The following is a 12,917-nucleotide window of genomic DNA, read 5'->3' as shown; positions in this document are numbered from 1 at the left end:
GGAATAAGGCACCACCAAAGTTTCTAAAGGAGTTGAAAATATTACTCATGTTATATTTTCAATATTATCGCATGTTCAATTTTTGTGTTGCTGATGGTGGATGTACAAGATTCTTGATTTTACGTAATGTACCTAGACATATTTTAGCAACAGACTGCAATTACATAATAATGCATAATTTCTATGTACAATTACTGTGGATACCTTTTGAAACTCTTCTTTTCTAAATGACGTTTAGACTTCTCCAATGATTGCTTGAATGGTTCCAAAACTTTTTGATCCAACTTTCTTACAACAACTTTACAATTAAATCGTAGTTTTTTGTCCTGCTTATGATCATCACTGTTCTCAATATTGAATGTTTTTTCTCCAACTGTGCACCTATTTGATTTTGAAATAGATTTTTCATCAGGGCAGATTAGAAAAATTGAACCAGAACTAGAGTCATGAGAATCAGAAACTGATGGTAGTAACATTTCATCCGAATCTGAACTACTTGAAAAGGAAGAATGTAACAATCGACGCTTTGCAAGCTCGTTCGAACTTTGATGGCGGATATCTACTATGCTATGAGAGATACTTTGGCTCTTGTTGTTTTTCATTGTGTCATTCAAGTGAGTTTTGATGATTTTAGATGGAATTTCATTCATTCTTGCATCACAAAAATCCGTGGAAGGCTTTGAAAACTCTTCCGAATTTTCTTCTGAGGTCAGACGCAATTGAAAGGAATCCAACTCGGAAGTGACCTTTGTGCCTTCATCAGAGAAATCAGAATCTGATTCTAAAAGCTTTTTCTTCAATGACTCTTCCGAATTGCCATCATCCACTTGATTATTCTGTATGTCATCGTTTTCAGGTGGATCAGTTTTGCTGGTACTGCTTGTGAAATTTGTGCCTGTGTCATCTGATAACACTTTGTCTGTGTCACTGTCAATCCCTCTTTTATCCTTGTGGCATTCCGTGGAGTTTTCGTTTTCTAAAGGTAAAATTTCGTGCGCACTGATTTCTTTATAAGATTTTTTTTCCTTATTTTGAAATTCCTCACAATCTGCATCAAGTTCTGGGCTATCGGTATTAATTTGTTGTGCAGCATTGTTGACTACTACTTGTGTAAAAATTAAAGATCCTTCACAGTCTGATAATTCGACTGCAATCTCATCGGTGTTTTCTAATGACTTGGGACCCAAAGGATGTTCTTCAATCCGTTCTTGTTTCACTTTCAAAGACTCCTGGCTTTCGTCTAACATATCATGAAACCTCCAAGTGCTTATGGAATCATTCACCTCTGAATTATTATGAACATCTTTTATGGATGAATCGAGCTGTGTGCTATGTGCGGTAGATTTATTAGATATCGGTTGAATTGCATTTTTCTCCTGTGTTGCATTTCCAGTTGATTCCGATTCATTAACCTCTGTTGCATTCTGTGTATCACTTGCAACATCCTGCTGCCCAGATTCCATAAAAATTGTGGACGTCATTTTTGAGCCATTCTGTACATCAGCGATCAGTACTGAAGTTTGATTATTTGAAGCTAGACCTATATTTTTTACAAGTGTCTTGTCTTCAACCTCTGAAAATATTTCACTGCTATCGCATTCTGATATTCCGCTGTGCACTGGATCTTTTGATTCACTCTGGCTATAGACTTGATCCACTGCACTCTTGTCTTTTACAAAATACTCTTCGATTTCATTAGTTTTCTGCAAACCTTTGAAATTGTTCGAGACCTTCTTAGATAATGAAGACCTTTGATTGACAGAAGATGGATGCAATAAGTCATCCTCACATCGAGAATCAGTAGAGTTATTGCCACTTTTATCATTCAATTTTGGTTTGGCATTGCTAAGCTCATCGCGCTCATCAAGATTTTCATTATTGTCGGAGACATGAATACTATGGTTTGTATTCTCAATAATCCTGTCTGTTTGTGCAACCACTGCGCTCACATTTTTTTCAGTGACATTAATAGAACTACATCTCTTCATTTTAGATACTTCTTCATCGCTGGAAATATCCATGCAATCTTTCATATCGAAAGAAATACCTTCAACGCCACAACAACGGCACCAATCCTTATAAGAGGATTCGAACTTTTGCTCAATTTCGTCAAATCCTTCCTTGTAGCGATTTATCAACATGGCGCACTTATATACAACTTTAGAAGCATTCGAAACCTTTGTGAAATCATTTGATAATTGTTCATCAGTAATTTTTTTAACCCCATGAATCAAAACACCAGCTAAAAATTTAATACTTTCAACTAATTTGACCACATGTTTTTTTAGTATTGTTGCTTGTCTCTCACCAACACAAACCTTATTAGACAGGATCTTTCCATAAGAACGTTTGATGGTAGCTTTTTTTATATCCAAAACCTCGTCTTCTCTTGTAATGGGAAATAATGGTCTAACCTTTCGAGAGTTAGCATTCATTGACAATCTGTTTCTTTGCAATGAGTGCTCAACTTTGTATTTCCCGATTGATTTTGCTCTAGTTTCCTTTCCTTTGGTCTTTTTAGGTTCTTGAGCTTCATCATATCTCGTACTAGCGGCAAAGTGTTTCATGCCTCTGCCCTCAGTTTCAGTCTTTCTATTTTTCATAAATTTATCAATACCACCTACTTCTACATCATTGTTCAGAGCCTCAGACCCAGCTTTTTGTCTTCCCTTGTCCACTGCCACTACTTCAGCATTACTACTCGACGGTGTGGTTGATGTCATGGAATTCCAGCTTCTACTAGAATTTGGTGCTCTTTTCAGAACTGCTGATTTAGTTTTGTCCAGATTACGATCTCTGAACAGTTTTTTTCTTTTAGACCCAACATAGTTATCCACCGATTCATGAACATCAAAATCCATTGTTGAATCTTCTGAGGTATCCGATAATCTTGGATGCGACTTCATAGCAATTTTTTTTTCAAACCTAACTGAGTCATTTACTGATATAATACCACTGGTCCTTTTTTTTGGGTCCGCTGAAGTTTTTGACAATATTTCGCGTTGGTGTAATTTTTTAACTTGTTCAAATGGATGAACTACCTTCTGGCTATTTGGCTGATCTTTCCCATTGGGCATGACCAGTTCAGAATTGTCATTTTCATCGGAATCTGACTTTTTGGAGTCTGAGATTAATCTTTTTCTATTCGATCCCGATCTTGGTTCATTTGCTGGTAATTTGGATTTATCAATAATTTTATTTAGTGGCTCTAAAGAATCTTTCGCAGCGTTTCTTTCATTATAACGTGATCTGAGTTTTTTTAAAGAATGCCTCCCATCATCATTTTTGGAAGAATGTATTCTTCTGGATCGACGACGGTTGATTAGTTTTGAATTTTCAAAATCATTTTCTAAATCCTCAGAACTGGCAGAGTCATCATCTGATTTGTAGCGCTCACTTCTAGTTTTTTGTATATTGTGCTTCCTCGGTTTTCTGAAACACAGAAGTTCCAATCCTGTGTTATATTTTCATCCTCCTCCATTTCCATAATCAGAATAAGCTTTTCAAATCTATGAAAGTTTGTACTTTCTTTTAAAATTCTTCCAACTTTCTTGCTTTTGCGTTATGATCTATCAGCTGGCTTGATCGATTCCAACTTCTTTGGATCGTGATTGCTGCTGGGTGTTGATTTTAAAAACTGATAGTAACTAACAAAAAATGATCTAAGAGACCAAAAGACCAAAGCAAGAAAATGAGAATCATGCGGTAGTGCGCCAACGTACTTGGCCATTTGTTCACTGTGCAGTTCTAATTAAATAAAACTTTTTTCATGCAATAAGAAGGCACTAAACAATATTTACTATGAAAAAGAAACTAAGCTCATAGGAAGCAATAAACAATAACATTGATGACCATACCTATAGTGAGGATGTACAAATTCTTACCGAAGAAAGTATGACTGGTTAGTAAGTAGCGGTAATTGCGATGAGTTACTGAGCTCACTTGGCATTTTATAAACAGCAAAGCGATGGAATTTTTATCCCAAAACATCCATAGCAGTTAAATATTTGGGTTAGGGTTTCACAGAATTTCCCAATTACTGATGATTTGGAAAGTGACACAATTTTTTTTTCTTACTCAAAGAGTTCATTATTTGATTTTGTATTTGAGTATACAAAGTGCATAACAGGGGCATGCGCCGTGCTTTCTGGTAGTTGCCAATACAAAGTTCAATATTGGAAAACACTAGACTCCTCTCACTATCTATGTGACTCTGGTGCTTCTACTACAGTTATGCCTGCAGATTTCGACATTCAACTACCTAGAAATAAGCAGGGTAACTCACTGTGGATTTTCCTTCATAATGGCTGCACAAACGGCCCTTGCCTCCCATAATGGCTTGCAGTTACAGTGGAGACATTTCCAATCATCTGCTTCAACATCAGATGAATTGTTGCCCATGTATCTTGTGATACATTTCTGAAACATGTGTCATCATTAGACATGCAGCATTGTTTCGGAGAGCATAAATACCTACCCAGCAGAAACCATATGGACAATCCTTGTTGCTACAAATATACAATTTACCACCATTTCCACATATGCGGCAATACTTGTCCTCACTATCTTCGTCCATACTGAAATCTCCATCCCCATAAAAATTGTGACATTTCTGCAAAATGATGCACAAAAATGTATTTTTACTCTGGCCAGAGTGTTTTATGTGCAATTAGCATAGATAATATTACTGTAAAACAACGTACTTTGCACTGCAATGACTCTGTAAATGGGTGTAAAAATAGGCCACCAGGTTCTGTTAGCTTCCTGTGCAGATCTGATCCACATGATGCACAGACGATCTGTTTACGATTGATGGATTTGAAATCTGAACAACCAAATAGACAATTCATGACTATGACAGAAAAGGCAGCAAGGTATACAAACAAATTGCAAGAGGATGAGATAATTATTGGGACATGCGTTTCATTGCTCCGCAGGTTTAGAAACTACAAATTTACAAAATTCAAGTGTGCTTCAATCTTAGTTCAGGTTGTAAACAACGTAAATCAGGTGTGTCACACTTGGCATTATCTTGTCCCTGGAACTTGTCCAACAGAACCTCTTGATGAGGGTTGCATTTTGTAATTGAAAACTACCACAATGATTCTGTGAAGATAGAAAGATTCGACATGACGAACCTTGAACCAAAAGATGTTTTTTTTTACATAGCTCAGAGTCAAGAGGCAGGGCAACTTTGTGAGCATTTGTTTCATAATGAAACAGTGAATTTACCTTTAAATTTCTTGGCACGGTAGTCCAACTCGCTGTCTGTCGCAACAATCGGCATCTGAAGACAGAATAAATCAATAAAAATCCAACAAGTTAAAATAAACGAATAGTTGACTAGTCGTCCGGTTGTACGAAATCAACATGGAAATCAATGATGGAAAACGAGTATAACGAAGATGCACAGAAAAAAAGCTTGCGTGCCTGTGGCGCTAGCTGTCAATGTTGGCGGGTTTTCTCAATTTGACATATAAGCGATGAGCGCGGGGGGAAATGTGTATTTTTTGCGAGTGCCAGTCAACTGCTATCGACTCATCGCTTTTAGAAACGGAACAGTATTCTATTTCCATGGTGTAATTGCCACGATTAGCACAACCCCGTCCGCTTCCGTAGTAGTAGTCATGGGCGCCAAAAGAATACCGAGCACCATGAATAACTATTACGTGCTACTACGGTGTCTACGGTCATCCAATGCGAACAGCAGGGTGTCTCGGAATAACTCCTTTGAAGATGTAAGCTGACAACTGCTTAGAACGACATGACTATTTTAGTATTTAGAATCAGGTTGACGATACCTTATAAGTTGTTGACGTGAAAATCACAAAATTAACTGCACCCGACAGGTTCTATGGCGTCCTGTTTTCAGCACACTTTAGCCGTTGCGCAGCCATTACCAAGTCTGCATTTTTACTGAAAGGCGGTCAGGCCCATCCTTAGAGCATATAGTGAATGAAGGGAACATCGCCGGTCGAAAAGTGTTCAGACAGAGAAAACCGAGACAACGACCGAGGTGCAGGATATGTTCTCTCTTTCCAAGTCAGGTACTGTGTCGGGGTCCCAAACGCATCTTATGCAGACATTTGCAATTACAGATTACCAACATCCAAATCTGATCCCTCTAATCACTGGATTCACCGATATACGGCCATATTCCAATTTATTGCCATACAAATTTTTAGAAAACTTCTGCTGTTTGCGGTGAATGAAGTGTGGATTGAAGATCGAGCAAGCTAACAGGAGATCGACAGAAGAGTTGAAAAATATCATAGTTTAAACCCGTGACAGTGTGTTTTGCAAACTAGCTTTACGTGGAATCATACTTTCTACTTGATAGAATTGTGTCACGATATGGCATCATCTAATACATCAAATGAGCATAATAAGGTTGCTGAAGAAAATAATATTGTAAGTGGAGAGTTCACTTATACACTACCTAATTATATCTTATCGAAGTAGACTGTAAAAGTATAAGAATGAGTGTATACCTCCAATTTGATATTCTATACCTTAACTTCAACAATTCCCCCAGCTTGCAAATAATGAAAAATCAGATTTGGAATCTCGATTTGAGTGTCCTATTTGCCTAACTTGGCTAAGAGATCCAGTACTCACATCTTGTGGCCACAAGTTTTGTTCGCAGTGTATCAATATGTGGCTACGGTAAGTTTCACGTTGGGCTAGATTTCAATAACAACGTACCAACATCTTTACTGCCTGTTAATTTTTCATGATTATTTTTCTTCCCAGCAAAGAAGGAGCGTGTTGTCCCGTGGACAGTCGACCGTTACAGCCAGAAAGTGATTTGTTCCCAGATCTATTCACAAGACGAGAAATATCTCAGCAGCGTGCAAACTGCCCTTATCAACAATTTGGCTGTACCATCGAACTGTCTCCAATTGATATAGACAGTCATGTGAATAACTGTGAATTCAAGAGGACAATTTCCCCACATGTTCAATGCCCTTTCAAAGCCGTTGGATGTTCTGAGGTTATCGCCACAGAGAATGCATTGAAATTGCACTTGGAAAATTCCACAAGCACACATTTGATTGTGAGTTAGGATACTTGCCCCAGGCATTATATATTGTTCATATTAGTAGAAAAAATAATATCGAATTCTACAGCTGCTCGCAAATACCATTCCAACATTTACTTGTGAACAACAAACAGAATCTAGTGCCAGGGCTGTGGAGTCTAAATGGTGGGATCCTCCGCCGAAGAAAAGTTCCGTTTTTACCCCGGATGGACCACATCCAGATTGGCAAGAATTGGTCAAGTACATGCGTTTGCTAATTGTCATACACTTCCAAATCTCTAACTGGTATTTATATCTATATTAATAGTTCTATTATTTCAGAACGCTCTATGAAAGGATAGTAGTCTTGGAGCAACTGAATCGTGAGCTCACAATAAGTATCGCTAATCAACAGAATCAGTTATCAACTTTCCATACTTCTACACGGTATAACGATGAAGAAATGATCTTACGTTACTGTAATGGCCTCTATATTTGGAAATGCAGCTCATTCCGGGATAAGCTTACGGCTATGACCAATGATTCACTGAAGATGTTCTACAGTCCTGGCTTTTACACATCTCCGAACGGTTACAGACTATGCGCAAGAATAAACATATCCTCAAAAGATTTCCGTTACTTGTCACTCTTAATACATGTGATGCATTCAGAGAATGACGATGCTTTAGACTGGCCATTTAATGGATCAATCAGTTTTGTCTTGGTTCATCCAGCAAATTCTGAGAATAATATCAGAGAAACTACTGTCTCTAAACCAGAGTTGGAAGCATTTCGGAAACCAACATGCGAGTTGAACAAGAGAAGCTTTGGATATACAGAATTCGTTATGATCAAAGATCTGGTCGAATTTACGAAAGACGACACCCTTATTCTGAGAATAGAAGTAAAGCCGGCGTAGTTTTTTGAATAGTATAGGAATTTCAGATTCTTATTCTATTTGGGCTGGTAAAAAAGATTACTTGAAACTATTCTGAATCTTTGAAATCACATTGTAATGAAGGTTTTCAAAGTTCTATTATGAAAATTTAAGCCTTGCTTGAAGTAATCCAAGCAATAAATTTATTTTCCCAAAATATCCAATTGTGTCGGATCACCATTGTACTTAGAATTAGGTATAAATATTTTCCACAACAGCAACAAATTAGTGTGATATTAAAATTAATTATACGTTTATATTATATGTATAGCTTTCTTGTTATTTTATTACATGAACGTATTGCAAATGATTTGTTAGAATAAATAATTTATCGAAATTTGTCAGTAATAGTCCTTACGTCTAATAAATACTATCCAATTGTTGACATTACTGAAGTATGACACTTCTTGTTTTCCATGTTAATTTCAAGACATATCGTAGTCGGCAATATTTTTCCAATTTAAACGAAGTTTCAAATACAAATGTCTCCAACAGTGAGAAGGGGAAAAAAATAAAATGAAAACAATCAAACTGCTGGTCCAAAATTCTGGCTCTTTTATAGTATGAAATAAAGTAATAATTTGAAAGAATAACGTATACCTAGTTTTGTTTTTTCCAACTTGAGACGAATGTAGATGTTTATTTCAAATGAAAGTTGACTCATATCAATACTGAATATAAAGGAAGGTATCTTCAAATGAAGACAGATCATAATCAATATCAGAAGGTATTTGTCATAATCAAGAGAAATACAACATGGTATTTCTACCAAAATCTCTGAGAGTCAGAAGCTCGTAAGTCTTGTGCCGCCAGCTATACTAGGTGCTAAAACCTTAATCGACTACAGGCCGTTTTGTAGTGTGGTCATGTACTCGTTATATTTCTTTTCCTGAGCTTGTTGGAGCTTATGCAATTTCTTCAGCTGGCCTTTACTAATTTCTTTCCCATGAATATCATGAGTCGGCAATCCCTACAAATTCGACAAAATGAAAAAAACACTCATTGAATCAGGACTGCTTGTGAAGTATTCATTACACTTGGCTTCTGGTGTTATAAATTTATGGATACGAACATACCTTGTCATCGAATTGAGAATATTTGTCTTTCTCCAGCCTGAATAGTTCACTTGGTGCAATTTTTTTTTTAGCATCCTTTTCTGACTGCAAAGCAGCAGCTTCTGTTTTCTTTTTTTCCTTCTCTGCAGCTTTTTCAGCCTCTAACAGTCTTTTGGCCTTCCTCTCTTTGAGTAAGGTCTCTTTATCTACCAATTTTACAATGCTACACTCGCCTTCATGATCTTCTAACCTGACCCCAACATTTGGTAATACATCATCTCGCAGCCTGTCGCATTCTAACAGAATATCAGTGGCTTTTAAAGTTCGGGCATACGATCTTACGTTTTTCCGGAAGTCTGCAAGAATTTCTAAATACGGCATCACTTTTTCTTCCATCTAAAATAAAAAGATTTTCTTAACTTTTGATACAAAGCTTTGCTGAGATAAATTCCAGTAACGTAGACCTACGTTTTTACATTCACTAGAATCACTGGAACTAATGGGAAATCCAATCGCATCCTGAGGAGCTGATATAGCACCGAATATGGCGAGTATTTTTGTGATGTAAATAGCGATATCACGAAGCAGTAAATTGTTTGTAAGTTTTGTGTCTCTCAAATAGATATTACTGTATGCAACAATCTCTCTCAGAGCATCCAATGTAGATCTTGTATCAATATTGTCTGCAACATGTTGAACAATAATAAATGACTTTGCTGTGAGAGTGGAAAGTGAATGATCAACTTACCACATAGAGCAGCGTGAACAAAATCTTTTGTGGCACAAAATTTATTGTGAAGTTCTAATTCAGCCTTGTTCCACTTACTAAAAGTATTCAAAGTTGTGTTATTGCTCATTTGTCTAATCTTATTCTTGACATTAAGGAAGAATTCCTAAAAAAAAAGTGAAATAAAATAGTCTGTAAAATGTTGTAGAAAAAGAGCAGTCGTGAAGCCACGAAAATACGCACGTTTAAAAACTTTTCGTACTGAATGGCCATATCCATGGTATTGTCACTATAATCTAGAGTATCCTTCCAGGAATGCAGAAGGAATGCCAGTCTGAGCTGCCTTGCCGAATATTTCTTCAAGGCCTCTTGGATGGTAACAAAATTTTTGAGAGACTTTGACATTTTGCACCCAGCTATCGTCAGGTGACCAGAATGCAAGAAGTATCTGACCCAGTTTGAATTATCGAAATATGCCTCGGCCTGAGCTAATTCATTATCATGGTGTGGAAATTTCAGGTCGATGCCACCGGTATGAATGTCTAAGCTTTCACCACATATTGCAGAAGCCATAACCGAGCATTCTATATGCCAACCAGGTCGACCTTTGCCCCATGGGCTATCCCACCAGGGCTCACCAGCTTTTGAGCATTTCCATAAAGCAAAGTCGGTTGGTGATCGTTTTTCAGAAAGACGATCTTCAGAAACACACAAGTCTCCTATTGATGAAAAGATAGAAATAGATTAACAAACATTGATAAGATGAGGAGTGAGGAAATTAATTGAAACATTGCATCATCCTGTTGCGCCCACATTACTTGTTAAACAGAGTGAATGATTGATATGTTATCAACTTCTCTAATCCGATTTTGGGACTCATACAAACGTTGGGTTACTTGCAAATTTTTAATTTTTATCATCTTTCTCTTATGACAATATGTTGGATATTTCAGCGTATTTAATTCATAATGGAACAATGTTATTAATCAGTATGGGCATGTACAGTCGACTCGAGACATTCAGATGAATGAAAAAGAACCGGATAGTGTCCCTTATAAAAGTTCAGTTAAAGTAAGCTAATTCGTATCACCTTCGCCTTCTTCCAAGCTACTGGCATCTCCATAGGCTTCAGGAACAAGCTTAGCATAATGATGTTTGTCTCGTTTATCAAAACCACCAACGTCAAAATAAACAGAGCCATTACTCTCATATGCCAGATTATTGATAATTATTTTTTTTATATAGTCTATAATTTCAGGGATGTATTCACTAACCCTTGTTAATACGTTCGGCCGTAATACCTGAAAGAGATGAATGATGTATTATTAAATATGTGAAATTCCTACTTTTTAATGTAGACGCTACTGTCATGAAGTGTCCATTGGTTCTTACATTCAGAGCATCCATGTCCTTGTGATACTCCATTTCCCAATATTGCGGCAGTTTACTAAATATTGAATTCTCAGTAACTGTAGACCCTTTTTGTCTGTCTAGCCATTCTGCCAGAGGATCCCGTGCTTCTCTCAACAAAGCCTGCAAAAATTGTTTATTTGTCCTCGATTTAAAGACTGCACAGTCAACAGATTATCAATATCAAATTCAAGTGAAGTAAATATAGAATCTTGAGTTTCCAGTTATGCTGAATTTGCTGAACTCAGTCACTGCTTGCAAAGTGAAAACAAGTAGATAAGAACTCTTCTTACATTCTGAGATTCTTTCAGTTTCATTTGGTCATTTTCTTCAACGGCTTTTTCAAGATTAACTACAGCTGCTGTGATTTTACTCAGCATTCCTTGCACCATATTCTTTTTATCTGGGTCGGTTGTAGACCTAACTGTATCTTCATATGCTGCCATGACATTCTTTGCATCATCTAGTACTTTGTCAAGATTATGATTTTCCCTGAGGTATTCTTCATACAAATGGTTCTGTCTGGCTCTCTTTATTATTTTATCATCGATATCAGTAATATTCATCACATACAAGACATCATAGCCAAAGTAATCTGAGAGTACACGACGCAATATATCAAACGATATGTAAGACCTAGCCAGAAGAGACAGAGCTGATTAATGAATTTTCAATATAAATAGATTTTCAATGAGTAGATGTTGGGAGAATTGATCATATGTGATTGTTGGTAGTATCGGATAATGCGATCAGCTGTTGGTATAACGGTTGATTGACTAATTAAAGGTAATTGGAGCAATGTGATGGTGATATTGACAATTCATTCGATATTAAACATAATAAGCACAAGTTATTTGTATAGAATCAGGAAGAACAGGTATATTTTAAATATACGATTTTTTAAAAGCTCCAAGATGTTACCAGCATGTTTTTGACAATGCCTACTACTCGTGAATTTGGAGACAAGAGAAAAATAGAATCACATGTTTTGGTAATTTCAACTTATGCTCAAGTATACCTGGCATGGCCCATGTGTGAGGCGTCATAGACTGTTGGACCGCAACTGTACCAATAGACTCTGTTTCCACATTGGGGTATGAATTCCTCTTTCTGCCGAGTCAGACTATTGTAGAGCTTCAAAGTTGACCGAGACTTACAATCTGGTGGATTCCACAAAGGCTGGGAGCGTTTGTTATTCGACATCTTGGAATCCTAGAATAAATTGGAAGAATTTTACTAATTTGCAAACCAAATAGAAAGCACATTATAAAGTGGAACTTCGATATTTTACAAACCAAAAGAAGAGCACATTATTTCATAGAGTGATCTAATGTAAGACTTTGTTAAATATTTTTTCACAGCCACATAAGTTAGAAGAGCAGAGGAAAAATCAACTTACGAAAGGCTTAGAAACAACTTATGCCAATGAGCTCGGTATGAAATTCTGAACTTTTCTGCCTGACAATGTCTAGACTGGTGTGGGCTTCAACTCAGATCTCGATAAGTCAGTTATGAATCAGGTGAAAATTCATGATTCAACGTGCCGTGTATTTTACATTTCCTTCCTCTCCCACCTGATATCAGACGTGTGAAGATGATCTCGAGTTAGGTATCGTCCAACAGATTATCCACCCTGAACCTAACACACATGCAACTGACAGCTGTCAAAAGTTGGACTTCACTACTAATCGTTTCGAATGTGTGATGCAAAATATTAATACGTCTAAGATTATCAACTGCGAACATCACTCCCATACCCTGCCTCAC

The 12,917-nt window shown here is 36.9% G+C and overlaps 3 protein-coding genes across 6 annotated transcripts in view; 1 reads left to right on the top strand and 2 right to left on the bottom strand.

Moving 5' to 3' along the window:
* LOC105694092 (transcriptional regulator ATRX-like) overlaps positions 1-5,939 on the bottom strand; it is an 11,718-nt gene extending 5,779 nt beyond the window's left edge. Inside the window, exons 1-6 of the mRNA XM_012414446.3 lie at positions 5,802-5,939; positions 5,233-5,287; positions 4,704-4,825; positions 4,478-4,612; positions 4,286-4,419; positions 205-3,432 (exon numbers count right to left, since the gene is read on the bottom strand). Coding sequence (XP_012269869.2) covers positions 205-3,432; positions 4,286-4,419; positions 4,478-4,612; positions 4,704-4,825; positions 5,233-5,287 — 3,674 coding nt within the window. The 5' untranslated portion in view covers positions 5,802-5,939. The remainder of the gene's footprint in view (positions 1-204; positions 3,433-4,285; positions 4,420-4,477; positions 4,613-4,703; positions 4,826-5,232; positions 5,288-5,801) is intronic.
* LOC105694090 (TNF receptor-associated factor 6) lies at positions 5,878-8,345 on the top strand. 3 transcript variants are annotated; one of them, XM_012414442.3, is made up of 6 exons: positions 5,878-6,016; positions 6,099-6,411; positions 6,536-6,666; positions 6,754-7,057; positions 7,131-7,282; positions 7,364-8,345. In XM_012414442.3, the coding sequence occupies exons 2-6, from the start codon at positions 6,355-6,357 to the stop codon at positions 7,938-7,940; spliced, it is 1,221 nt and encodes a 406-aa protein (XP_012269865.2). In that variant the 5' UTR covers positions 5,878-6,016; positions 6,099-6,354; the 3' UTR covers positions 7,941-8,345. The 3 variants fall into 3 exon arrangements, with proteins under 3 accessions (XP_012269865.2, XP_012269867.2, XP_012269866.2); XM_012414443.3 differs by having other exon boundaries at positions 5,906-6,047; positions 6,186-6,411; XM_012414444.3 differs by lacking the exon at positions 6,536-6,666.
* LOC105694088 (cysteine--tRNA ligase, cytoplasmic) lies at positions 8,056-12,917 on the bottom strand. 2 transcript variants are annotated; one of them, XM_012414439.3, is made up of 10 exons: positions 12,550-12,917; positions 12,169-12,362; positions 11,444-11,786; positions 11,133-11,273; positions 10,831-11,041; positions 9,984-10,459; positions 9,762-9,906; positions 9,482-9,696; positions 9,035-9,409; positions 8,056-8,928 (listed from the first exon to the last, which is right to left on the bottom strand). In XM_012414439.3, exons 2-10 carry the CDS (start codon positions 12,351-12,353, stop codon positions 8,800-8,802), a joined length of 2,220 nt encoding a protein of 739 aa, XP_012269862.2. In that variant the 5' UTR covers positions 12,354-12,362; positions 12,550-12,917; the 3' UTR covers positions 8,056-8,799. The 2 variants fall into 2 exon arrangements, with proteins under 2 accessions (XP_012269862.2, XP_048512114.1); XM_048656157.1 differs by lacking the exon at positions 12,550-12,917 and adding an exon at positions 12,446-12,463.

The sequence above is a fragment of the Athalia rosae genome, chromosome 5 (genome assembly GCF_917208135.1).
Source record: "Athalia rosae chromosome 5, iyAthRosa1.1, whole genome shotgun sequence".
Classification (NCBI taxonomy): Eukaryota; Metazoa; Arthropoda; class Insecta; order Hymenoptera; family Athaliidae; genus Athalia; species Athalia rosae.
The sequence above is the reverse complement of the archived record's forward strand: the minus strand, read 5'-3'. Positions and strand labels throughout refer to the sequence as shown.